The sequence below is a fragment of the Cyanistes caeruleus genome, chromosome 20 (genome assembly GCF_971803275.1).
Source record: "Cyanistes caeruleus chromosome 20, bCyaCae1.hap1.1, whole genome shotgun sequence".
NCBI lineage: Eukaryota > Metazoa > Chordata > Aves > Passeriformes > Paridae > Cyanistes > Cyanistes caeruleus.
The window spans coordinates 6653323-6675432 of NC_141720.1; the positions used below are offsets into that span (position 1 = coordinate 6653323).

A 22110-nucleotide genomic window follows, 5' to 3' on the forward strand; every position below is an offset into this window, starting at 1 on the left:
TGACCTAATGCTGATAAAACCTAACTTACAAGATAAATGAACAGCACTGCCTAAAATTGAAAATTATTTCCAGTTTTCTTGTAGTGGGGAGGATAAATGTATCCAAGATGCACTCACCTTTCCAAGGGTATCATCCAAGTTCGTATTAAACAAAGGTTTTACAATACCTGCAGTATCTTTGTGTTGAGATGAATCCCATGTTTGGTCTTTTTGCCTTTTTTTTCCTCTTCCCCATTCCCAGGGGAGGCAAAGAAGACACTGTGCTGCCCATCAGAGGAGGTGACAGCAAGTGACATAGCCCCTTTAGAAAAATAACAATTCCTATTAGAAATCAGCCAGAAGGTGTGTCTTTAGGATAGAAAACTTTATTAATAAACATACAACTGTTTTTTTTTCAGTATGATGAGGCTGGGAAGCTGTGCCAGTGCCTGCCCCACAGCCTGGAACAGTAACACAGACACCCCACCCTGGAACCCCAGTGCCAGGAGATCTGCCTCACTCTCAATTTAACCCAGCTTTTTTCAAGTCCTCTGGCAGAACTCTGCCCTTCTTCCGAGCCCTGGCTTTCTTCTTCTCTATCCTCTCCTTCTTCTTCTTCTGGATGTTCTTCTGGCGTTTATCCTGCCGCTGCTGCATCTTTTCCACCACCCTCACAGTCCGTTCCTCCCACTGCCTCTTGCGCTGGGCTTTCCGCTTCTCCTTGCGCTTCAGGGCCTCCTTCAGACGCTCCTCGTCGTCACGGATCTTCACCCCTTCTGCCTTATAGAGAGCATTTGTCCATTTTATCTTGGTCTCCAGCTCCTGAGCTTTCTTCTCATCCTTCTCCTTGAGCTCCTCCAGTTTATTCTTCCTGGTCTCCAGCCTGCTCAGCAGCTGCTTGTAGTTCTTGCCTGTCATAGGAGTGATATTGCCTTTCACCGCTTTCCTCTTCTCTTTCTTCTTCTGGATCTTGTTCAGCTCATTCTCATCATGAACTTCAACCCTGTTGAAGACAATCTCAGCTTTGGTCTCCTTTTTCTTTTCTGGCTCTGCTGGCACCTCCTCAGTTTCTTTCTTCTCCATTTTTGCCTTCATCTTCAACTCTTTTCGCCGGCGTTTCTTTCTCTCTCTCTCATACTTCCTTCGCTGCCTCTTCTCCAGGACTGCAGGGGTTAACTCTTTGGCATTATCCTAAGGAGAAGGATGTACATGAATGAGAAGCCTTTAAGAGTTCAAGCAGAATTAGAAGTGGGCTCTCCCCAAGTTCCTGATTTTAAATTCCTCCTAAGATGCACCACCTGTGATGTGAAGCTGTGACTCAGCTGTTAGAGACACTAAACACAGGAACATTTCAAAGCCTTTGCATTCCCTCAACAGCCTGGAGCTGCTCCCTTTCAGGCTCTCACTATTTGGCTTTTTCCTAAAAATCACCAAAGGCCTCTTTGACCCCATCTTTTCTCACAGGTTTTTTAGAACACCAGGTCACCTGGCAATACCTACAGACAGCTCCTTATGAAATGGAATCAGCTCATACCCTGAGCCTGTGAGATCCTGTCCCCACATGCCCTGGGAGGCTGGGGAGAACCTCAAGTGTATAAACACACATATGGATACACATTCAGAGTGTCCATACCTGTCCAGAAGCTTTTTTAATCTTCTCATGGAGTCTCTGACGCAACAGACTGATTGCAGAAACAGAAGGGGAACTCAGTTCACTTTTACTTCCTGAAAACGAGAGGGAGAAAATAAAAATACTTAAAAAGCAGCACCAGCTAAACAGTAGCACTTTCTCTGGCTATGGGAAAAACTCTGGGAACTCTTTAGATGCTGTGAATGGAATGGAAAATCCAAACAAACCCCGAGTTTCTGTTTCATTGGTTTCTTTAGAATTTTCCCTTTTGTAATTCAATACTGCCAGCAGTGGCCTGGCATGCCCTGGGGCTGCCTGGCAAGCCAAAGACAAGTACCAAGCTTGTGAAACAGAGAGGCTCAGGACATCTTTTCTCTGAGATCTGACTTTTCATAGTCATAAAGGAAAACTGAGCTGGTAGGACAGGGATTGCATCCACAGGTAATTCCCGAAGTTACTCACATGCACAAAACCTCTGCAGTTCAGTTCAACAGCGTTTCCAGAGAGCCACCCAGTGGTGATGGCACAAATCCCTGTCCATAGGCAAAAGCTTCTGGGGCATAAGCAAATTAGCAAAGATCTTCTCAATTCAGGCTTTCCAAACTAGACTTGTGTGAAGCAAGTGAAAAGCAGCCAGTTCAGCCCAGGTCACTTTACTCAGACCACAGCAAAGCTGGAATTCTTACCTGCAGCCAAACTCTCCTTTGTGTTCTGTGTACCCCCCTGTGCAGATGATTTGCTGGCTTGAGGGGCTGCTTTCTGTCCTGGAGTGGGTTTGCTGGTGTTAGAAACCACCTGTTTGGCTGAAGGAGCATTCTTCTTCTCAGTTTGTTTCCTGGGCTTCTTTTTCTTCAGTTTCTTGACCTGTCTGCCAGCATTATCGGGCTGGCCTGGCTTAGACACTAGAAAGCAAAAATAAATTACATGAAAGAGGACAATGCTACATTCCTCCTCATAACACTCAATTACTGAACACTAAAATTCCAGCATGGCAATGGCATCTTAATGTTCAAAAATTACACATTTTAGAATTTATTTAAATAGACCAAACATTCTTGCAAACTTCCATAAAACCCTAGCTCTCCACAGCGAATGGAGACCATTGATTTCCACGGCTCCCAGTACAACGTGTTCGGGAGCTCCGTGTTTCAGGAGATTGCTTTTTTGTTATAAACAAAATCCCGAGCCAAGCACCCCATGGGGGCTGTCGCACCCAGCCTCCCACAAATGGGCCGGAGAGGACAGAACACAAGCGTTACAGCTCCAGTACCCAATTTCCTCTTCCGCGACTCCGGGGCGTGCTGCACGCCGGCCCTCCTGGCCAAACCCTGCAGGTAGGAGTCCTGGTCGGCCAGGCTGGCCATTGCCACCCCGGGTCCCGGAGGAGCAGTCCTGGGTCTCGGAGGAGCAGCCCCGGGTCCCGGAGGAGCAGCCCCGGGTCTCGGATGCTCAGTCCCGGGTCCCGGAGGAGCAGCCCCGGGTCTCGGATGCTCAGCCCCGGGTCCCGGATGCTCAGCCCCGGGTCCCAACGAGGCTCAGTCCCCGCTCGTGGAGCCCCCGGCAGGAAGTGATGGCTGCAGGGCACCGCCCGGGAAGTGACGGCGGGGCCGGGCCCGGAGCCGCCCCCGCCGGAGCTCCGCTCGGGCAGCACCCAGCGGAGTCACACCAAAGGTGCTCGGGGCTCTCCTGGGGGGCTGCGACCTCCGCTTTTTCCAGACACCTGCCCGCAGGCAGCCCCCGTTCGCCTCCGCCGCAGGTCCCAAACCTTTCTTTGCCAAACCTCCCTTTACTGGAGGATAAAAGCGAGCTCCCCGCTGCACAGGGGTGAGGTCCCCAGAGCACGGGAGAGTTTGGTGATGGTTTCTGCAGCCCCTGGACGGGAACAGCTGCGGGGAGCAGGGTTTTCTTCACAGCCTGCAAGACAATGCTCATCCCCTCCTCGAAGGCGCACGCTTGTAATTGTGACACTTTCACAGCGCCTCGTGGCTGAAAACACACGCCTTACAAATTATACAAACCAGTTTTATTAAACCAACTAGTTACAAAAATAAATGGAACGGAAGAAAAATAAGTCAAAAAATAATAGCAAAATTCACATCCTAGGAAATGAGACATTACAGCAGAAAGATGGGGAAGCTCAGCCCTGTTGTTGGAATGCACTGGTGGCTCTGTGGTGACACCGAGCTGTGGTAACAGTGTTCAGTTCAGTGGCATCTCCCTTTCAGCTGCACAGCTCGAGCCAAGGCAGAGCCACCACAAAAGGAAAGGACAGAAGATGTGCTGAGCTGCTGAAACAGCTGCAGACCAAGCACCAAATGTGTTTCCTTGGAAGGAAACTGAGAGTAACTGAGTATCCCTCACTGCTCTCAAGATTTTTTCCATTAAACAGAACTAAAAGCCAGCATAATCAGAGGCTCCATGTTAGCTCAGACTATATTAACAGGAATTTCTGTGTAAACACTGAGGAAGGAATCAACTGACTAAAGCATGACACTGCTTCTCATTGTGGCTTTGAGCAAGTGGTGTCACTGATCCCTCAGTCTGATCCCTGTCCCTCTTCCAAGGGGGAAACACTGCTCTTCCATAAGGGTCTCCTGGGATCCTCCTTCCACATCAAGAGTTCAAGTTTGTAAAGCATTTTGACAGTGAAGACTGTTGTGTAAAAATACTATAAGACTCTTTACAGTAGACCAGAGGTTGTCAGATGCCATCCTGAGAGAGCTTTAAAGCGACCAGAATGTCAGTAACTTTGGGAAGCAGAGTAAAAACCCCAACACGCTCACTGTCCCCACATTTGGCTCAAGTTTATCCCAAAGAAATTCAACTCCCAACACTCATACGGAAACAAACTGGACTTCTAACGAACTCTACACGTAACTATCACATTAAAGCAAACCTGACTAATTTGTTATAACGAGATTCACTTTGTGTCTACATATGTCTATCTCTTAAGGAACAAGAACACTCCTGGCAAGGTCCTGGTGTGGAGGGAGCAGGGCAGCCATGCAGGGAGCAGGACGCTGCCAGCACAGCTCCCGACAGCAGGAGCAGCTTGCTGAGCACAGCAGGAGGAAGACTTGCAGCAGTGCGGTGCCGAGGCAGGGCCATCCCTGGCTGAGCCGTGCCGGCAGCAGAGGATCCTCTTCAGGAATGCTCGGCGGGGCCCGCCCCGTGCCCGTTCACGTGCGGGTGCGATGGGGTGGAACTCTGCGAGGTGGCGACGCTCTGCTCTGCTGTGGCAGCTGCCAGAGACATCGACAGGCTCTCGGGGGACAGCGTGGCAAAGTCTTGTCTCCAGTAGGCTTCGCAGAGTGGGAGATCATTGCTGTCACACAGACTGTAGCTTTCCAGAACAAACAACCCCAGTGAGGAGAAAGCAGGTGTGGTGACAGAAGAGGGGAGGGATGGAAAGGGTGGAGGGAGCAAGACAGAAGCAAAGCATTAAGAAAATGGCAAAAAAAAATGCTGGATGTAAGGTCTGTGTTCATGCAATCATTTTAAGTCGTGTGACATTGGCCTTCCCTAAGACACTCCCCCCTTAAGGGCTGGTCCTGAAACCTCTTGGGCCTGGTGAGGATTGGGGCAATTTCAGAGACAGAACTGTGGCTACAAAATGAAACAGGCTCAATTCTTATCCAGACACTCCCAGTCTCTGAAAAGCTTTGAGCTGAAGTCCTGGCACCCCCAAATATGCGAGCTCTGCTACTGATGAGTGAGACATGGACCTTACCCACAATTATTTTACTTGGAATTAGACTGCAACTTATGTGAAGAAAAAATAGAAATCCTGCTCTAAATTTTACTTCAGCAAAAAAACTACCACAATTGTTCTGGGGTCTGTCCATGTCACAATAAAGAAGAACCCTGCTTGCACCCCTGCCCTTTCAAAAAGGGTTTTTTGACCCACAGGTTTGGGTCTTCCACTGAAGCTTCCCAGTTTGATTAGAAAGTACTGACAGCTCCTGCCTTTTCCCAAGAGCCTGAGCTAACAGTGCTTCTAAAAGCAGCTGTCTGGATTCCAACACTGGATGAACCAGCAGAGTAGGAAAAATAAGGTTTTAAACAACTGACTAATTCTTGCCCATAGTCTCAGGAAAACATAATGTGGGAGGGCCAAAACTAAAAAAAACCCCACTGGAACAAAAGAAAGAACTGGAACAAAACCAACACAAATCCCAAAGAGACAAAGGAGCTGCACACACAAGAGACACCCAAGACAGAGTGCTGAAGCAGAAAGTAGCTTGCATTCAGAGGAAAACAAAACCCAATGGGTCAAGTGATTTTGTTGTTGCAGCTTTATTTATATTTGTAATGTATGGACTGATGCTTAGGGAAATATTTTAAGTATAGAAATATGAGACAGTTCATATTGCACAAACATGAAACATGTGAGATTTAACCCCACACTCAAGACAGCTCCTGTGATCTCAGAGGAAGGAGGAATGGAACACAAATGCAGGTCTGGAGGTTAGGATGAGAGAAGGCAAGCTAGACTTGCAGTTATCACTTGGGGAACAAGCACACAAAGCACTAGGTGCAAGCTGAGCTCTGGCAGCATCACCCAGCTGGCTTTGCAGGAGAAGTGAGAGGGCAGTGGACACAGGTTTTATACCTGGGGCTTCTGTACAATCCCTTGGAAGATCAGCCCCCAACACAATGGAGCTGGGTTCAGTTAACAAAGACCATCAGGACTGAACCAGAAATACAATTCCTGCTCTGTCATAGTCCTCAGGCCACCATTTCCCAGGAGAACCTGACCACAGCATCCACACATCATGGCAGGGGAGTTGCTAACCACATTTCATCTGTGTCAGAAGCATGACTTCTCCTGCTGCCCAAGCTAGAACAGTTCCAGAGTCTAAGCTCCACCTCTCAGCTAACACTCCTCAAAAGTCAGGGTCAGGGAGCAGCTCTGCACAGCCCAGGAGCACTGGCCAGCCTGCTGCTCTGTCCTGGGACAGCTCCTCAGGGCATGGAAGGGATTTCACCACTCCCCTGAGGCACCCAGCCAGTCTGAGTGCAGAGGGACAGCTCTAGAAATCTAGATCACAGGGCAGGAAAGCAAAGATTCCTTCAGGACAATCGTCTCAGGTTTAGTTTCAAGGACCTGCTTTTGGGTCTCATCAAAAGCCCCATGTGCACATAAAAAACCTGGCAAACACTTGACCCTACAACTGAAGAGGCATTCCCAGGACATCAAGGAGCTCCTTTTTGGGGGCAAGTAGGCTGTTGTGTTGACAGCCACTGAGACATGGCTGTGACATAACAGAAAGCCTTTCCCCCACATTAGACAATAAGATTTCATTAAAAATATTGTAGTATTCTAATTATAAAAGGACTTCGAATAAATCACTGTTTCTGTATTTACACAGACACCATTTCTTTGGTGCAGAAAAAGACAGGAAAGAGCACAGGAAGGGAGGAAGTGCTAAAAGCAAACGACCAAGTATTTTGTGATAACAAAGTGTCAGGTCACAGCTCTGCAGAGTTGCCAGGTTTCCTCACCTCATGACCCGCAAGAAAGAGCAGGAAGGCAAATCCATCTGATGTACACTAACATTTGTGCTTTCATGTTAGTTCTGCCAGCAAGGGTTGCTTTATGGTGCAGCTGGGGCCAGGCAGGTGAACAGACCATGCCAGCATGGACAGAACCCCTCAGGCCAGACGTGAGAGTGACCAGCACACAGTGGTGGCAGCCTGGGGACAGGCTGAGGGAAGCACACCTGGAACTTGTGGGGCACTCTCATCCCACACCACATCCCTTTGGATAAGCTCACTGCTATCTCATGGACATATCAGCACCTGCTCAGATGCTTGTATTTGTGATCATCACAACCTCCTCAAAAAACTGAATGAAGTTTGAAAAGTAACTCTAAACTTTTACTTCTAAGCTGTGTCATATTATTATCTTTTTACTCTTAAAATACATATATTACTCATAAACAATGGCCTTGCTTTCAAAGATATTGAGCAATTTAGTTGATTTAGCTGGGGTTACAGGCATTCAGCATTCTTAGAAAAAAGGAAAAGGCAAACACAGAAAAACCTGGTCCGTAAAGTTTTAAGTAAGATTTTTAAAAGGTAAGTGTTTGTTTAGATGTCCTAGAATTATTGCACTGACTTCACTTAGCTTGAAAAGTGCAGCCAAAATAACCAGGTTTATATTTGTTTTTTTCTGCTTTCATTTACTGCATCATTAACTAGAAGTGCTGGAGTGCATGACAAAAAAAATAAAAAATAAGGTGTCTGAATTCTCTAAAGTCTGTTTGCTAAATAAAAGGCTTTTAAAAATATTAAAAATCCCATAAACAAATCAGTAATAAGTCATTCCTTAGAAAATCCTATCACAATACTTCATAATTCAATGAAACTGAGCAAGTCCTTTTGCTCCTTGCAAATATTGACCCCAGAAGGACTGGAGGCAGCTGGGGGCAGTGGACTGGGAAGGAAAAGGCACAGTGTGTGACCAGGTCACTTGTGAAAGGACTCACCACGAAGGTGAGGTGACATCAGGACCCAGCTCAGCAAGCTGGTCTCTGCAGGGAGAGAGCCAGAGGCTCCTTCAGAGGGATTTCTCCCAAGGAAATTCATCTTCTTTTCTAATGATTACAACAGAAGTCTAACGAAATTACCTACCAAACCTGGGATGCTGTGAACACCTCCTTCACCAGGACACTTATACCCTGGAGGGTTTCCACAAGGAAAAGGCAGTTGCTTTAGTTGCAGAAAAAGAGTTTGACCTAATTAAAAGTAGAACTGGAAATTTTTGGGAACATTCTCAACAGCTGTACTCTAAGGGCTACTTGATGGTCTGGACTAACTACCCCAAAAACTACTGGAGTTGTAAGGCAGAGTCCACTGCCCTATTTGTACCTGGAAGAGTAATATTCTTCTTCTAGCTCGTACAGGTCAATGGAGATCTCATCCCGCAGTGCAATCAGCTTTTTGTCACACTCCTCCTGCAGACTCCTCAGCTGCTGGTTGCGCTGGTTGATGGCCTCATTCACAGAGGGGAAATCATTGAGGATCAAGAACTGCTTCAGGTCAGACACAAGCTTCATCAGGGACTCGCCAGCTCGGACCTTGCAGCAGTGGGAAAAACCACACATCAGAACAGGGCTTTGCTCCAGTTCCAAGATCTTTTAAGCTTCTCCTTCAGCCCAAACTTTGGATAAAAACTCCCATAATATGTGAGGATTCTGACAGAATCCTGACCCAGCCTTCCCCAGCCACCCCAAACATGAAGTGAATTTCCTGGTAGCAGTCCTTGGGAGTGTTATAAAGACCCAAAAATGAACCCAGTAGCCCCTGTAGGACGTGCTGCCCACAGGGCTGAACAGTTCAATGCTACTCACAATATTTGCAGCTCTGACATGCATCTCGTAGTTATCTTGTTCACCCTGGGTTGCTCGAGAGACTTGAGTTTCATCCTCGATCTAAAGAAAAAAGTACACAAATCCACCTCTGCACATTTAAAATCCAAATAGACAATTACTATGTTACAAGATATAATATATAGAATATCTATGTGCATGTGTGTGAATTTCCTATATGTGTGAAATGAGATCACACATTATATATGTGAAATTCACATCTGTATGTTAATTACAGTTCAGTTCGCATAGTGTTCAAGGCCAGGTTGGATGGGGCTGGGAGCAAGCTGCTCTGGTGGAAGGTGTCCCTGCCCATGGCACGGGGCAGAAGGAGATGATCTTTAAGGTCCCTTTAAAGCCTTTAACACTCGGGATTCTACGAAAGGTCCTCCCCTCTCTGCTCACGGCCTTTGCTCTCCCCTCACAGTCCCTTCTTCTTCGCGTGCCCCCGCCCTTCTCCGCTTAGCAGCTGGCCCGCTCAGGCCCACCTTGGCCGTCTTGATGATCTCGGTGAAGTTGTCCATGATGGACTTGACATCGTCCTTGAGGCGCTTGTTGTAGGACTGCAGCAGGGTCTCCTTGCTCTGGGGCAGCACCCGGGGCTGCGCCATGGCCGCGCCTCCCCGCCCGGCCCCGGACCAGGAGCCGGACCCGCCCACCCGCGCTCTCGCGAGATCTCGCGCGCCGTAGATATCTCCCGGCATGCACCGCCCTTCCTTTCTCTCCCGCCGCCCAAGATGGTGAGTGATGGCGGCAGCGCGGGGGGGCTGGGGCTATCCGCCGCCATCTGGGGCAGCCCCCCGTCATCTGCTGCTGCCGATGGGCCGCGGCAGCGCCGCGAGGGTGCTCGGCTGCCGGGGGAGGCGGTGGAGCTGTGTTTCGTGTCCGATTCGCGGTGGTGGGGAAGGCCGCGTATGGGCCTGCCCTCCCGGGCTGGGAAGCTGCGGCTGCTGCCGGCCCGGGCAGGCCGCGGGGCGTTCACGGGGTAGGTCGGCTCCCGTGGTCTGTAATGCGCCGTGGGGGCATCTCCGCTGCTATAGGAGAGCGCCAGGCCGGGAGAAGCCATCATCACACTCGCTTTAATCTTCTTCCCTCGCGGGATGGTTTATAAAACTTGTAAACGTAAAGCTAAGAATTTTCTCTGGGAGAGCAGGACGAGCATGGAAATCCGCCATGGTGGTGAAATGCCTGGGAAAATAAATGCATTTCTAGGGTGGGCTGGTAATTTGCCTAAGCACGCGAGTTTTGGAGGAAAAAGAAAACAGAGTGTGTTTCTTGCTTGCAGCCGAAAGGAAAGAAGGCCAAGGGCAAGAAGGTGGCACCGGCCCCTGCTGTAGTCAAGAAGCAGGAGGCCAAGAAGGTTGTCAATCCCCTCTTTGAGAAGAGGCCCAAGAACTTTGGCATTGGTGAGTAAGTGGATGTTTGGGATAGCTGCTCCCATGTGTTTTTCTTGTTCAGTGAACAGATGTCAAAGATATAAACATTAAAAATCACTCCAGACTTTGTGCAGTGCTGTTCTTGTACAAGATGCAGATGATGTGAAAGAATATTTGCTATCTGAGTGGTCGTGCTGACACATTACCACCAAGATCACTGATGCTTCTGTACCATTCTTGTGCTGCTGCTCTGGATTTGGGGCAGCCCTGAGCTAAAGGCTGTGTTTTTTTAGGACAGGATATCCAGCCCAAGCGTGACCTCACCCGGTTTGTTAAATGGCCACGCTACATTCGGCTGCAGCGCCAGAGGTCCATCCTCTACAAACGCCTAAAGGTGCCTCCTGCCATCAACCAGTTCACCCAGGCCCTGGACCGCCAGACAGGTAAGGATGTGCCCCACAACGTTCTTTTGGCTTGGGTTGTAAATGGATGTGCCTCAAAAAAGGGGAAAGAAACCAAAATTAGCCTTAACAAAGATAAGGTGGGGTGTGTCTGTGGAAGTGTTTTAGGGAGGCTTTAATAGTGACTGGGGTGGTGTCAAAATCAATTTGCTGGCTTAAATCTTGGATTGCTGCTGTCCACCTGGAAAGGGATTCAGGAAATATCAAAGCTCTATTTACTGACCCAAACCCTGCATTAAATCTTAACTGTGATTCCATTCTTCCAGACTGATGTAGAACTACCCAGGATGGTGTAAACAGATTGCTTGAGACATCTGTGGGAGTGCAGGCTTTGGGGGAAAACTGGCACTGAAGGAAGAAGGGATTTTAGGGGTCTTCTGTGAATGAGTCTATGCAAAAGACTTTGGACCTGTGTAGAATAATTTCCTCCTCAATGATGCTCCTTGGTTTAAAAGAGCCAGTGCACCACCTCTAACCATAAATGCTGTGGGGGGTGTCCACAGGCATTTCCTCATCCAGACAGTCAAGGAACTCTGTGTCATCAGAGGCACATTCAAACAGAGGCTCTCAGGGTGCTCTTCCCTTGGACTGTGCAGATGATGATCCCTTTTTGCTCTGAAAAAAAAGTGATGACAGCCACCAAGATCGCTGATGCACTGCAGTGTTTTTAAAAAATGATGCTTATATTTTCAGGTCATGCAAATAACTATTAGCTATTCTCTTCCAGCCACACAGCTTCTGAAGCTGGCACACAAATACAGGCCTGAAAATAAGCAGGAGAAGAAACAGAGGCTACTGGCTCGTGCTGAGCAGAAAGCTGCAGGAAAGGGAGATACTCCAACCAAGCGGCCACCGGTCCTCCGAGCAGGTAACTTTGTATCTGAGCTGATGGAATGTGGAAGCCTGGCACTTTGTAGGAGAGAAAACTGATGGAAGAGTTGGTTTGTCAATTGGACAGCCTTGGACAAGCTATGGCAGTGATGTTATGAATTTCTTCACCTGAGCTCAAAGTGAAGAGCAAAATAGACGAGCTTTTTAACCCTGAGCTTTAGCAAATTGTCCACTAAATGTCTTTGTGCCACTGATGTGAAAAGTTTCCGTAACTTCCATAGTGATGTTGTGCTATGGAATCAGAGTTGGCTTGCAATAAAGCTCTGAAAATGGACTGAGAGGAATCAAACCTTATCTAGAATTTGTTTTTCAGGTATTAATACTGTCACAACTCTGGTGGAGAACAAGAAAGCTCAGCTTGTCGTTATTGCCCACGATGTAGACCCCATTGAGGTATGTTACAGGCGACCTGTGTAACTTAGGGTAGGGTCAGAAGTGCTTTGAAGGCAAAAATGGATTTTGGGACAAATTGTATGAGAGAGAATGCACAAAAAACCCACACATTTGCCAGAACTGGGATGCTTGTGCATGTTTGTAGTTGTCCTGGTGGGACAGTGAGGCTGGGCCCTTTGCAATGATGTTTTGAATTTCTTCACCTGAACCAGCAGTGAAGAGCAAAACGAGCTTTTTAACACTGAGCAATTGCCACAGCCCAGGCTGACACCCAGCACAAATGGATGTTTACCCTCAGTTACTCAGCACTCTCTTCCCTTGCAGCTGGTGGTTTTCCTGCCAGCCCTGTGCCGCAAGATGGGGGTTCCCTACTGCATCATCAAGGGCAAAGCCAGGCTGGGCAGGCTGGTCCACAGGAAGACATGCACCTCTGTGGCCTTCACCCAGGTTAACCCGTAAGTGTTCTGAGAGCTCACTTGACTGTCTCGTGGAGAAAGCAAACTGCACTAAGCACAGGCTCTAGGGGAGGTGGGTAGCAAACTTGGGTCTCTCTGAAGTAGTAAAATTAAAATTCCACCTCTGTAGGGTCTAATAGAAATGTCTCTATCAAATCCCGAAGGTGCAGATCAGTTTGGTTTACCAAATAGGTTGTTATTCCAAAATCTGAGCAGTGCGGATCCTGAGTGTTAAGGCTTTGCAAGTGATGTTTTTGCTTAACTTGAAAAATTGGGTTGCCACTAGAAGCTCTCAAATTCTATGGCAATATAATTATGGAAAATGTTAAATCAAGGCTCTAAAGGAACTAAAATTGTCATCAACAGGGAGGACAAGGGAGCCCTTGCAAAGCTGGTGGAGGCTGTCAAGACCAACTACAATGATAGATACGATGAGGTAAGATTCTCTGTGCGGCTGGCCTTGTCTTTTTACACTGTTAACATTCCCAGAACAGAGAAATTTGACATGGTGACATCAGTTTATACTTGGATGTGTTACACCTAGGTTTGCTTACAGTGTATCCAGATTCTTTACCTAAGGATTGGGTAAAATGTGACAGCTGTCGCCAGGTTAGAAGTAAATGGCTACCCTAGGGCAAGGATTGCAGAGAGGGCAACAGCTACCAAAACTCCATATCCTAAATCCAGGAATTATGGGATAGCTGAATCCAGCATCTCTCATTGGGAAAGATTCTAAGCTTTTCTCTTTGCTGCTCCAAAATGTAGTGCAGTGCTTGAAATGTGTAGGACTTTGCAATTGAGAGAGCTCTTGCCTTGTGGAGGATTTTGAGTGGCAAAGTAAAAGATGGAATGAGGTCTCTAACCTGTTCTCCCTTCTTTGCAGATCCGTCGTCACTGGGGCGGGAACGTTCTGGGTCCAAAGTCAGTGGCTCGCATTGCAAAGCTGGAAAAAGCAAAGGCTAAAGAGCTGGCTACAAAGCTGGGCTGAAGATGTACTGCATTGCACCGTGTTTTCTGTACATAATAAACCCCAGCTGTTTCAGTGGTCTCTGTTCATGGGAGTGTTCTAGGCAGGGACTAACACATTGCTATACTCTGTGCCTTCCATCCAGTGACAGAATAGTGCTGGGCACAAACGGCTGCACAGAGCTGGATATTACTGAACTTGCAATAACTTCCCTTAATTACTAGTCCTGTGCAATAACTCCTCTCTTGAACACACAACCCAGCAGCTCAGCTGCACATGCTCTGGGATCTTGGATAATTCTGGTTTTAAGCTTGGCTTGGTTTTGCAAATCTAAATTGGAAATAGCTCTCGATTTCTCCTTACCTGGGACTGGGTTACAGTATGGGTTACACACAGTATTACAACCTTCCACACCTGCAGTGCCTCTTGCAGTAAAGGCAGGCTGAGGGGGTATCAAGACCTTCCTGTGGCTCTGTTCTTTCCCGAGTGCTGACTTGGTCTGGTGGCACTGTGGAGGCTATCAAAGCCTCCAGCTGTGCTAGCTGCTTTTTGCCAGCCCTTATCCTCTTGCAAAGCCACAGGCTGCCTTCCCCAGCTAGACCTGAGTCTCCACAGTAACCTCTGTTTCAGGTTTGCTGCTGTTCCGTGTAAGATGCATGATACAAGTCACAAGGCAAAGACCTGTAGGCCTTCATTGTACTAGAACTGCTGCCAGCCATTGCTGACTTCAGGAAGGACTGCTTCCTGCAAATAAAAATCAGCAAATAGGCTCATTTAAAAAAACTGGGTTTGTCTTAAGGAAAACAGAGTGGAGATATTAAAATGTACTTTACAAACAACCATAGTAGAAAAATGTATTTTGGTTACTATTGAAGTTCAGTGCTCCCAAGCTGCAGCCAAATCACACTGGTGGGAGCTCAGTTTGCAGGGATTGCTTAAAGTCTATTTGCAGCTTGCTAATGTTTGCTGAAACTGCTCTGGTCCTCCAGGTGCTTCAGTTATTTAGGACTGATCAGGCTCCTGTCACCCATAAAAATCTGCTCCTGACAGTAGCACAAAAAAGGTTTCTTCCTTCCCCTCACAGGGGTGCCTTCTGTATAAATTTCTTGTACCACAAGAAGGAAGTTGCAGCACACAAGCTGTACCTGTAAGAGAAAAATCACACATTGGCACCTTTCCAGAGTGGACTGGACCTCCCTAAGACAGCTGCAATAACCAAGGCAAACCACATGGCACAAGTTTTTTAGGTTAAAACTGGGCTTTTGTGGCTCAAGAGCTCATGCAGGCATTCCAGAGCAGGCTGGGGTAGGTTCCCCAGGCAGGCTGGTCCCTTACCAGGTAACGATGTATTGCATGTGCTCGTTCCGCAGGCTCACCCTGGTCTGGCCCCCAATGGGCCCCCCTGGGACTGTGCTTCCTGTGGGGACAACACAGCCAAGTTCAGTCCTTAGTGTGGAACTGCACTGTGTGAGAGGGGAAGGTGATTAATCTGGTGGATGGATACCCTGCTCTCCCCCAGGCAGTGGTGTTCCCAAGTTCATGAATCCCAAATCCATGGTTTGGCTTGGTAGGGACCTTAAAGCCCATCCCATTCCACCTCCTGCTGTGATGGGCAGGGACACCTTCCTCTATCCCAGGCTGCTCCACACCCTGTCCAGCCCTGGCCTTGGACACTTCCAGGGCTCCAGCAGCAGCCAAAGCTACTCTGGGCACTCTGTGCCAGGGCCTGCCCACCCTCACAGGAAACAATTCCATCCCAATATCCCATCTAACCCTGCCCTCTGGCAATCTGAAGCCATTCCCCCTTGTCCTATCTTTGATGCTCCAGACAAAAGTCCTTCTCCAGCTCTCTTGTAGGCTCCCTGTCACCTTCAGAACAGTGGGCTGGCAGAGCACAGAAGAGAACTGAGGGGAAAGGGAGGGAGTGGGATGTAAATTGAACATGGGGCTGGATTCCTCTGTGACTTACTGAAATCTGCATCGATGAAGATGGGCTCAGCACCAGTCACCTTGGCCATGGCCTCCAGGTCCCGGTAGTGCCAGCGATTTTTTTCAATGTTATTTTCAGGCACAAAGGGTTTCCTTTTTTCTGTTAACCTCACCACCCCTGTGAGATCAATCTCATCTTCAATCTGAGGAGAAATGCAGAAAGAAGAAATGAATGTTTCAAGATTGATTTCATATTCTGACATATCAAGTCCTGTCAGGAAAATGTGGCACTGGAAGGGTCTGAGCATAAATTGTTGTTCTCTGCAATGGGGCAGTGCTGTAACAGCAGGAAAAAAAGCAGAACAAGAACAACTCCTTGTTTGTAAAACACATTATTTAACAAAAAGGTGGGAAATAAAGGTTTGTTGTCTTTGAAACTAATTAAATCACCTCCCATGATGCTGAACATAGCTCCTGACTTTCTGGATTAGTGTGGTACCTCTGAGCAACCAAGGGACACAAAGTAACACCCCCATTCCCTGGATCTCCCTTACCTGTCCCTTCAGTCTGGTCTCCGGTTTCAATTTCTCCCTGGGCACAAATCCTCGGTTGACTAAAATCGTGACCCTAGAGTTACATAAAGAAGTACTGCTCAGGAGTGAAAGGGAATTTATTCCTGCTGCTGCTGCTTAGAACTAAAGACCAAAGAAAGAAGCAACCCATGTGTTTGCTGCCACTTTTGCTGTCACCTTATGAAGGAATTTAAATACAATTTCAAATCAAGCCTCAGTGATGTCACAGACTAGGAGATGCCTTTTAAGGCAGGGAGTGACTGATACAAACCCAACCACCAGGATTCAGCTTTTCCAAGGATAAGTGAGTGCTCCAGTGGAGCAGGACTCTCCTGAACTCACCCGAGCTCTGTGCAGTAGAAGGGGGTGACGACGTTGGCTCCGTTCTCCGGATGGGATGTGATCCTCCCGGCTTCCCGGGCTTCCCGCTCCGGGTTCAGCAGGGAACGGGGCAGGATGTACAGCTCCTTAGAGTGGTCAAAATGCCCTCGGACCGTCACAGGTCTGTACTCCAACTCCTTCAGTTCCATGGGGCTGCATGGAACAAGAGGAAAACAAAATCATGCCTGTGCTAAGCAAATTCAATCAGGAGATTTTATTGCAGGATTCTCTTTTTCCCTAATGGTTCACTTTGAGTGGAGCCTGGCAAACAGAGGCAGAAGACAAACAGCTCATGGAATATGGCTTAATATATTTCAACTGTGCCAGAGAATCAAATAGAGATGATTAGGAGCATCCAGGGAGAAGTTCTGTTCCATACCTGGAACCCAGTAAGAGCAAGTGGACTCACTGCCCATGCATCCAGCCATGGGAAGTGTTTCTTTCCCATCCCAGACCATGAATTCCAACAACTGAGCCCTTCTGAGAGTTGTGCCAGGTGACCAAGTGACCTTAAAAATCTCTCTCACACCTGACACAACTGTTGCACATGTGGGGCAGGGCCTGCTGTTGCTCCAAGACTCCCTGTTGCAGTAACAATTTCTCTGGGACACCACAGACACCCAAGTCCTCTTTTTCCAGTGGGATTAAAAATGCTATGAAATACATCCCTCATTCTCCTGAACAGAGATTCATCCTTCCCCATACATTTAGAGTATCCTAAAGGAAGAACTGACTTATCCTTTTACTAAAAATAAAAAAATTATCAGGATCTCTTTCTAATTTGCTAGCATATCCCAATTTCCATCGTATCCCTTCATTTTCATGCAGGTCAGTTCAGCACAAGTTCATTAGTGCAAGGTCCATATCTAATATTTCCAGTCAGTGCTCTGTAGACAGCAAACCATCCCTGCTTCCATACTCTAATGTCAGAGGGATGGGATCTGCTGTGATTCTTGATGCCAGTTGTGCAATCAAATCTAATTTCCACTTGCGCCGCTGAACCTGGAAGTAAACAAACACAAAAGTAACTCCTTAGGGTAGAACTGGGCAATGGAACAACCCCAGCAAGCCTTAAAACCTTGGTCATAATTTTCGTATCAGGCCTGGCCTAAATCAGGGTAATTGGAGATGAGAAAATAGAGGTTACTGAATTTAATTTGAGGAAATATTTATACTAAAATATAACTGTAAAAAAATACTTTTAAAGACTTCAAAGTGTATACTTGGAAAACAGAAATGTAAAATAACAGCAAATCTTTAACCTGCCTGTTGTCTGAACTAGATCACTCAGATGGAAAAACTTGACAATCCTCAAGTATTCATTTTCTGAAAAAATGAAATATTGATTTGTACCTGCCATGTGCCAAGACCAAATGTGGTCAGAGGGATGAGGAGAAGGCCCCATTTCAGCACGGTATCCTCTCCAGATGTGTCAGCAGCTGCTGTAGAACTTCGTGGTCTGCATAACCTCAAACAGACATCTACAGAAAACCAGAACAGGAACAGGATTCAGAGAAATGCCAAATTCCTGCAGGAAATATTACATCTTTGCACTAGGGTGAAATAGGGCAGAAGCCCAGACAAATATTTTCTTACCTTTAGTCTTTTGAATCAGACCAGAACCTTCTTTAGTTAGGGGATATCCAAAAAATGTTCTTCTGATCAAGCACTGTAATGTCTACACAGAATAAGAAAGATCCTCTGTAACGCTGCTGCTTTATAAAACTTTTATTTCGGTGATATCAGTGAACTTGATAAACATCAAGTTTATCCATTGATTTATGTCTCAAATGAGCAACTGCCTGTGAAACACTATGGGTTAGGCTTTCATTTAAATTAAATAAGATAAAATTTCTATTACAGAGCTGCCTACAGCACAGCAATGAACTTTCATTCACACTATCAGCAAACACACACCAGCCTAATCTATTCTTGACAGAAACAAGGGCCTACAGGGGACGGGATCAGGGGACAGGATGAAGGGAGGGGATGAGGGAATAGGATGAAGAGATAGGATCGAGGGACTGGATCAGGTAGAGGGGACAGGCTGAGGTAACTGGATCCGGGAACTGGATCAGGGGACTGAATCCAGGATGAGGGGACATGATCAGGAAACGAGAGGAAGGGACTGGATCGGAGACAGGATAATGGGACATGATCAGGGTCGAAGGACAGGATCAGCGGCTTACCCGTCCCGGCTCCGCTGCCCCGAACCTCCCCTGGTGCCACCGCTCCCTCAGCAGCCTGGGCCCGGCTCTAAGCACCGGCGCGGCCATGGCAGCCCCGGCCCGGCCCCGCTGCCCCGCTCCTCCCCCGCCCTGCCCGTGGCCCGGAACGGGAAACGCGCCCGGGCCCGGCCCCTCACGATGGCGGCGCCGGGCCCGGGTGGAGGCGCGGCCGTGCCGGAGGTGCCCGAGGCGGAGCGGCTCTTCCTGAGGGAGCACCCGCTGCTGAGCCCCGCGGGGCCGGGCAAGGTGCGGCCGTGTGAGGGTTGCGAACGCTTGGGGGCACCCTGAGGGCCCTGAGGGATGGCGCCGCCTCACTGAGGGTCCGTGATGGGGCCGGCACCGCGCGGTACCCGATGGGCTCGGCCGCAGCGAGCTCCTGCCCCGAGGTGTTTGTCCGGCGCTGGAAGGCGGTGGAAGGCCGGGGAGCAGAGCTGGTCTGTCCTGCTCTCCCCAGCCCTGGGGTGGATACGGGCAGGGTGGTTAGACGTTGGAAGGGGCTGCCCAGAGAGGCGGTGCAGTCTCCATGCCTGGGGAACGACTGGAGTGGCCCTCAGTGCCATGGTGGGGTTGACAAGGTGGGGATCGGTCATAGGTTGGACTCGATGATCTCGGAGGTTCTTTCCAACTGAATTGATTCTGAGATTCAGTGGGATAAAGCCCTGGGTTTCCTGACCATTAATGTTTTTTTCAGGTGAGGTGCAGGCTGACGGGACACGAGCTGCCCTGTCGCTTGTCAGAGCTGCAGGCTTACACCAGCGGTAAGAAGTACCAGCGGCTCACAAAGGCAGCTCAAGAGTTCGACTATGGCATGTTTGAGCCCCACATAGTGCCCAGCACAAAGAATTTGTATGTATTCTTCCTCCTGTGTGTTGTGCTTTACACTTTGTTCAATCTCAGATATAAAGTGGTTGGGCTTTATAAAGTTCTTAGGTCTTTATGGATTTGGGGAGACTGGGAAAGGCTTTATAAAGTATTTATTAACTTTGAGCACCTTGCAGTGCTTGTAAGGGAAAAGTTATGAAATCGTAGCAACTTTAACTCTGTTGCTGGCTCTTTCTGTGTCTGTCAGACACCAGCTGTTCTGCAAGCTCACCCTCAGACACATCAACAAGCTTCCAGAGCACGTCCTGCGTCATGTCCAAGGGAAGCGCTACCAGAAGGCCCTGAAAACGTGTATGTAACTTTTCTGAAGCTGTACCAGGCAGCATTTCTTTCCTGAGCAGTAGAGATTCCAGTGTATAGCTATGAAGTGTGTGGGACAGCGTTGTTTAAGTTGACAGCAGTGTGTTACTATGTGTCCTCCTCAGCCAGGAAGGAAGGTCTCAGATACAGGGAGCAATTGGCTTGGAACATCCTTCCCTAAGAGAATCAACTTTAAAATTCCCCCAGGGAGTGCAATTCCTGTGTCCAGCACAATCTGTGTTAACATCTTCCCTGGTCCATCATATTGCTGTAGATTATGTGGATGTATATTTGGAGCATGGTGTACTTTCGAGTTGCATTTCCTACAAGCTGGGAATGGGAGGATTTAAGGCCTGGGCAACTGATCAGTGCTGCCTGACCCTCACTTTTAGATGAGGAATGCCAGAGGGAAGGAGTGGACTACATCCCTGCCTGCCTGAGACAGAAGAAGCAGCAGGCACAGCACTCTGATGACCAAACAAACGGGAGCAGGCAGCCTCACAGGAAAGAGGAGTTCTGGGAGCCAGAGTTCAGCAAGGAGGATGGAGAGGAGACAGACGACAGCATGAGTGACCTGTACCCACGTGAGTGAGAACCTTGGTGTTATCCATGTCCTCAAGGGACTTGCTTGGTTAATTGTCTCCTGGTTTCTTTACCCTGCTGCCTGATGCTGGCGTGCCAGAAGCACCTGACTTCATCCAGTTCGGAGTCCTTGGGTTTTGGGAAACTTACCACCACCAAATAAGAAATAATTAATGGTAACTGGTAACGAGATGGATCATGCAGGGTGTGAGGGAAGGGATACAAGATCCACAGGGATTTGCTGTTTTATGAATCTCCACTTTCCTTGTTTCTCAGCAAGTCTTTGACATAACGTGGTCAGGCTGTTCTGCTGACTTAGATCTGGAAGTGCAAATCCATCTTGCTGCAGGAGCAGGAGTGTAACACATGGCAGCACCTGTTCTGATGTTCCCAGAATGGGAACAGAAAGAGCACCAAGGCACATCTCCAATAAAACAGCACCAGCATGTTTATTTCCCAAGTATTTCAGTAGTGACACGCCTATGCCTGGTGACTGGAAACAGATTTAAAGCAAAGTCAGGGGAGGCAGAGCCTGTGTCCACAGAGAACTGATTTTGAGCTAAATCTTTTTTTAGCTGCACTCTTCCCAGAAAAAAACCCATCAGCTCCACAGACCACAAAGGGCAGTGATGACTTCATGACAGACAGCGAGGATGACGGGACCAAGCAGAATGGAGAGCACGGGACAAGGAGGGACAGCAGCAGAGCAGCTGGCAAAAGAGGAAAGGTGGGAGTCATCCCACTGCCTGCAGCAGCAGGGGGTGTGGAGCTGGGAGCCCATCCTGTAGGTGTTCTAGCTATTCCTGTCTGGGAAGCAGCAGAAGGTGCAAAGCTGTTCAGAATAGATTTTTCTCTGTGTGCCAGACAGTGACTTGCATCCCGAGGTGTGAATTCCTGCCAGGCAATATTTATCCTGGGTGGGGTAGTGAGGGATCTTCCTGCCTGTACAAACGGCTCATCTTGGGTGAAATCCTGCCCCACACCAACTTAGAAGGAAAGCTGATGTGTGTCCTGTACTTTTTCTCCAAATACACAAAAAAAAAAGTGTTTTGCAGGCACAGTAGTTCCCTCTAGACCATTTTTCTGCCACTTTTGAGGCACTGCCTTACTTTATAAATGTGTCAAACTAGAAAGTTAGGGCTAGGATAAAGTTTGGATCCATTGCTGCAGGGAGCCTGTCAGTTTGTACCTAATGAAACCATCAGCAAGGGCTGCTGAGCTGCAGGATCCTGGCATCATGAGCAGACTTGGGCTCATTCTGGCTGTTGAAGGAGATCACACTCAGTGTTTCTGTTTAAGCTGTCTCAGGCAAGGCTTGATCTGGATGTTGTAAATAAGCTGATTAACTTCTTTTTCTCTACAGAAACAGACAGGTCCTTTAAAGAAGAAATTCAAGAGCCACCATCGAAAACCCAAAAACTTCAAGAAAGCAATCAATGGGAAATAAATTCTATGATAAAATACCTGGCCTGAAGCCTATTGTGTAACAATTCCAGTGGGAGCACAGGATGAAGTGTCTGCCCGTTCCATTTAACTGCTGCAGGTGTGGAGGGGAATAATGGGGTGGAATTAAGTTGCATTCCAAGAGATTCAAGTAAGCCCCACACCAAGAGAAGGATGCCTGCTCATTTTTTTTACAGAAAGCTGGTTTTTGTTAGGCAGGAAAGCACAGCAGCTCAGCAGCGGAGCATCACCAGCCGCACATGCCAAG

At 48.0% G+C, this 22110-nt stretch overlaps 5 protein-coding genes and 4 non-coding genes across 13 annotated transcripts; 6 read left to right on the forward strand and 3 right to left on the reverse strand.

The window, feature by feature from the left end:
- Positions 1-345: 345 nt before the first annotated feature.
- SURF6 (surfeit 6) lies at positions 346-3212 on the reverse strand. The gene is made up of 4 exons (XM_023938263.2): positions 2880-3212; positions 2296-2511; positions 1613-1704; positions 346-1170 (listed from the first exon to the last, which is right to left on the reverse strand). Exons 1-4 carry the CDS (start codon positions 2971-2973, stop codon positions 502-504), a joined length of 1071 nt encoding a protein of 356 aa, XP_023794031.1. The 5' UTR covers positions 2974-3212; the 3' UTR covers positions 346-501.
- Positions 3213-3617: 405 nt separating this feature from the next.
- Positions 3618-9686, reverse strand: MED22 (mediator complex subunit 22). Of its 2 annotated transcripts, none has more exons than XM_023938267.2 (4): positions 9471-9686; positions 8965-9045; positions 8483-8691; positions 3618-4946 (listed from the first exon to the last, which is right to left on the reverse strand). In XM_023938267.2, the coding sequence occupies exons 1-4, from the start codon at positions 9684-9686 to the stop codon at positions 4754-4756; spliced, it is 699 nt and encodes a 232-aa protein (XP_023794035.1). In that variant the 3' UTR covers positions 3618-4753. The 2 variants fall into 2 exon arrangements, with proteins under 2 accessions (XP_023794035.1, XP_023794034.1); XM_023938266.2 differs by having other exon boundaries at positions 3618-4952.
- On the forward strand, positions 8603-13600 carry RPL7A (ribosomal protein L7a). Its single transcript, XM_023938265.2, has 9 exons — positions 8603-8652; positions 9410-9722; positions 10268-10388; positions 10652-10801; positions 11547-11687; positions 12024-12103; positions 12428-12558; positions 12925-12994; positions 13442-13600. Exons 1-9 carry the CDS (start codon positions 8603-8605, stop codon positions 13544-13546), a joined length of 1161 nt encoding a protein of 386 aa, XP_023794033.2. The 3' UTR covers positions 13547-13600.
- On the forward strand, positions 10511-10583 carry LOC111937167 (small nucleolar RNA SNORD24). The gene has a single exon (XR_002868471.1). It is a non-coding gene; the product is annotated as a small nucleolar RNA SNORD24 (small nucleolar RNA).
- Positions 11411-11475, forward strand: LOC111937168 (small nucleolar RNA SNORD24). Its single transcript, XR_002868472.1, has one exon. It is a non-coding gene; the product is annotated as a small nucleolar RNA SNORD24 (small nucleolar RNA).
- Positions 11792-11869, forward strand: LOC111937166 (small nucleolar RNA SNORD36). The gene has a single exon (XR_002868470.1). It is a non-coding gene; the product is annotated as a small nucleolar RNA SNORD36 (small nucleolar RNA).
- On the forward strand, positions 12280-12353 carry LOC111937161 (small nucleolar RNA SNORD36). Its single transcript, XR_002868465.1, has one exon. It is a non-coding gene; the product is annotated as a small nucleolar RNA SNORD36 (small nucleolar RNA).
- A 765-nt stretch (positions 13601-14365) lies between the features above and the next one.
- Positions 14366-18723, reverse strand: SURF1 (SURF1 cytochrome c oxidase assembly factor). Its single transcript, XM_023938264.2, has 9 exons — positions 18597-18723; positions 18004-18085; positions 17761-17888; positions 17327-17409; positions 16369-16560; positions 16009-16081; positions 15495-15657; positions 14861-14942; positions 14366-14670 (listed from the first exon to the last, which is right to left on the reverse strand). Exons 1-9 carry the CDS (start codon positions 18681-18683, stop codon positions 14604-14606), a joined length of 957 nt encoding a protein of 318 aa, XP_023794032.1. The 5' UTR covers positions 18684-18723; the 3' UTR covers positions 14366-14603.
- A 12-nt stretch (positions 18724-18735) lies between these two features.
- On the forward strand, positions 18736-21862 carry SURF2 (surfeit 2). 4 transcript variants are annotated; one of them, XM_086858323.1, is made up of 6 exons: positions 18736-18881; positions 19327-19481; positions 19705-19808; positions 20210-20401; positions 20975-21126; positions 21763-21862. In XM_086858323.1, the coding sequence occupies exons 1-6, from the start codon at positions 18774-18776 to the stop codon at positions 21844-21846; spliced, it is 795 nt and encodes a 264-aa protein (XP_086714449.1). In that variant the 5' UTR covers positions 18736-18773; the 3' UTR covers positions 21847-21862. The 4 variants fall into 4 exon arrangements, with proteins under 4 accessions (XP_086714449.1, XP_086714448.1, XP_023794038.2 ...); XM_086858322.1 differs by having other exon boundaries at positions 18766-19210; XM_023938270.2 differs by having other exon boundaries at positions 18773-19069.
- The last annotated feature ends 248 nt before the right edge of the window (positions 21863-22110 follow it).

Excerpts from the sequence above, each read along its gene's own strand:
- SURF6 (XM_023938263.2), bottom strand. The coding sequence starts at position 2,973 with ATGGCCAGCCTGGCCGACCAGGACTCCTACCTGCAGGGTTTGGCCAGG. Across the intron at positions 2,512-2,879 it reads GTCGCGGAAGAGGAAATTGG|TGTCTAAGCCAGGCCAGCCC; the intron begins GTACTGGAGCTG and ends TTTGCTTTCTAG. Across the intron at positions 1,171-1,612 it reads TTAAAAAAGCTTCTGGACAG|GATAATGCCAAAGAGTTAAC; the intron begins GTATGGACACTC and ends CCTTCTCCTTAG.
- RPL7A (XM_023938265.2), top strand. The coding sequence starts at position 8,603 with ATGGCCTCATTCACAGAGGGGAAATCATTGAGGATCAAGAACTGCTTC. Across the intron at positions 10,389-10,651 it reads GCCCAAGAACTTTGGCATTG|GACAGGATATCCAGCCCAAG; the intron begins GTGAGTAAGTGG and ends GTGTTTTTTTAG. Across the intron at positions 12,104-12,427 it reads ACGATGTAGACCCCATTGAG|CTGGTGGTTTTCCTGCCAGC; the intron begins GTATGTTACAGG and ends CTTCCCTTGCAG.
- MED22 (XM_023938266.2), bottom strand. The coding sequence starts at position 9,686 with ATGCCGGGAGATATCTACGGCGCGCGAGATCTCGCGAGAGCGCGGGTG. Across the intron at positions 9,046-9,470 it reads AGATCATCAAGACGGCCAAG|ATCGAGGATGAAACTCAAGT; the intron begins GTGGGCCTGAGC and ends TTTTTTCTTTAG. Across the intron at positions 8,692-8,964 it reads ATGTCAGAGCTGCAAATATT|GTCCGAGCTGGCGAGTCCCT; the intron begins GTGAGTAGCATT and ends CACTGCTGCAAG.
- SURF1 (XM_023938264.2), bottom strand. The coding sequence starts at position 18,683 with ATGGCCGCGCCGGTGCTTAGAGCCGGGCCCAGGCTGCTGAGGGAGCGG. Across the intron at positions 15,658-16,008 it reads AGACCAGACTGAAGGGACAG|ATTGAAGATGAGATTGATCT; the intron begins GTAAGGGAGATC and ends ATTTCTCCTCAG. Across the intron at positions 14,943-15,494 it reads CTTCATCGATGCAGATTTCA|GAAGCACAGTCCCAGGGGGG; the intron begins GTAAGTCACAGA and ends TTGTCCCCACAG.
- SURF2 (XM_086858322.1), top strand. The coding sequence starts at position 18,989 with ATGGGCTCGGCCGCAGCGAGCTCCTGCCCCGAGGTGTTTGTCCGGCGC. Across the intron at positions 19,482-19,704 it reads GTGCCCAGCACAAAGAATTT|ACACCAGCTGTTCTGCAAGC; the intron begins GTATGTATTCTT and ends TGTGTCTGTCAG. Across the intron at positions 20,402-20,974 it reads CATGAGTGACCTGTACCCAC|CTGCACTCTTCCCAGAAAAA; the intron begins GTGAGTGAGAAC and ends ATCTTTTTTTAG.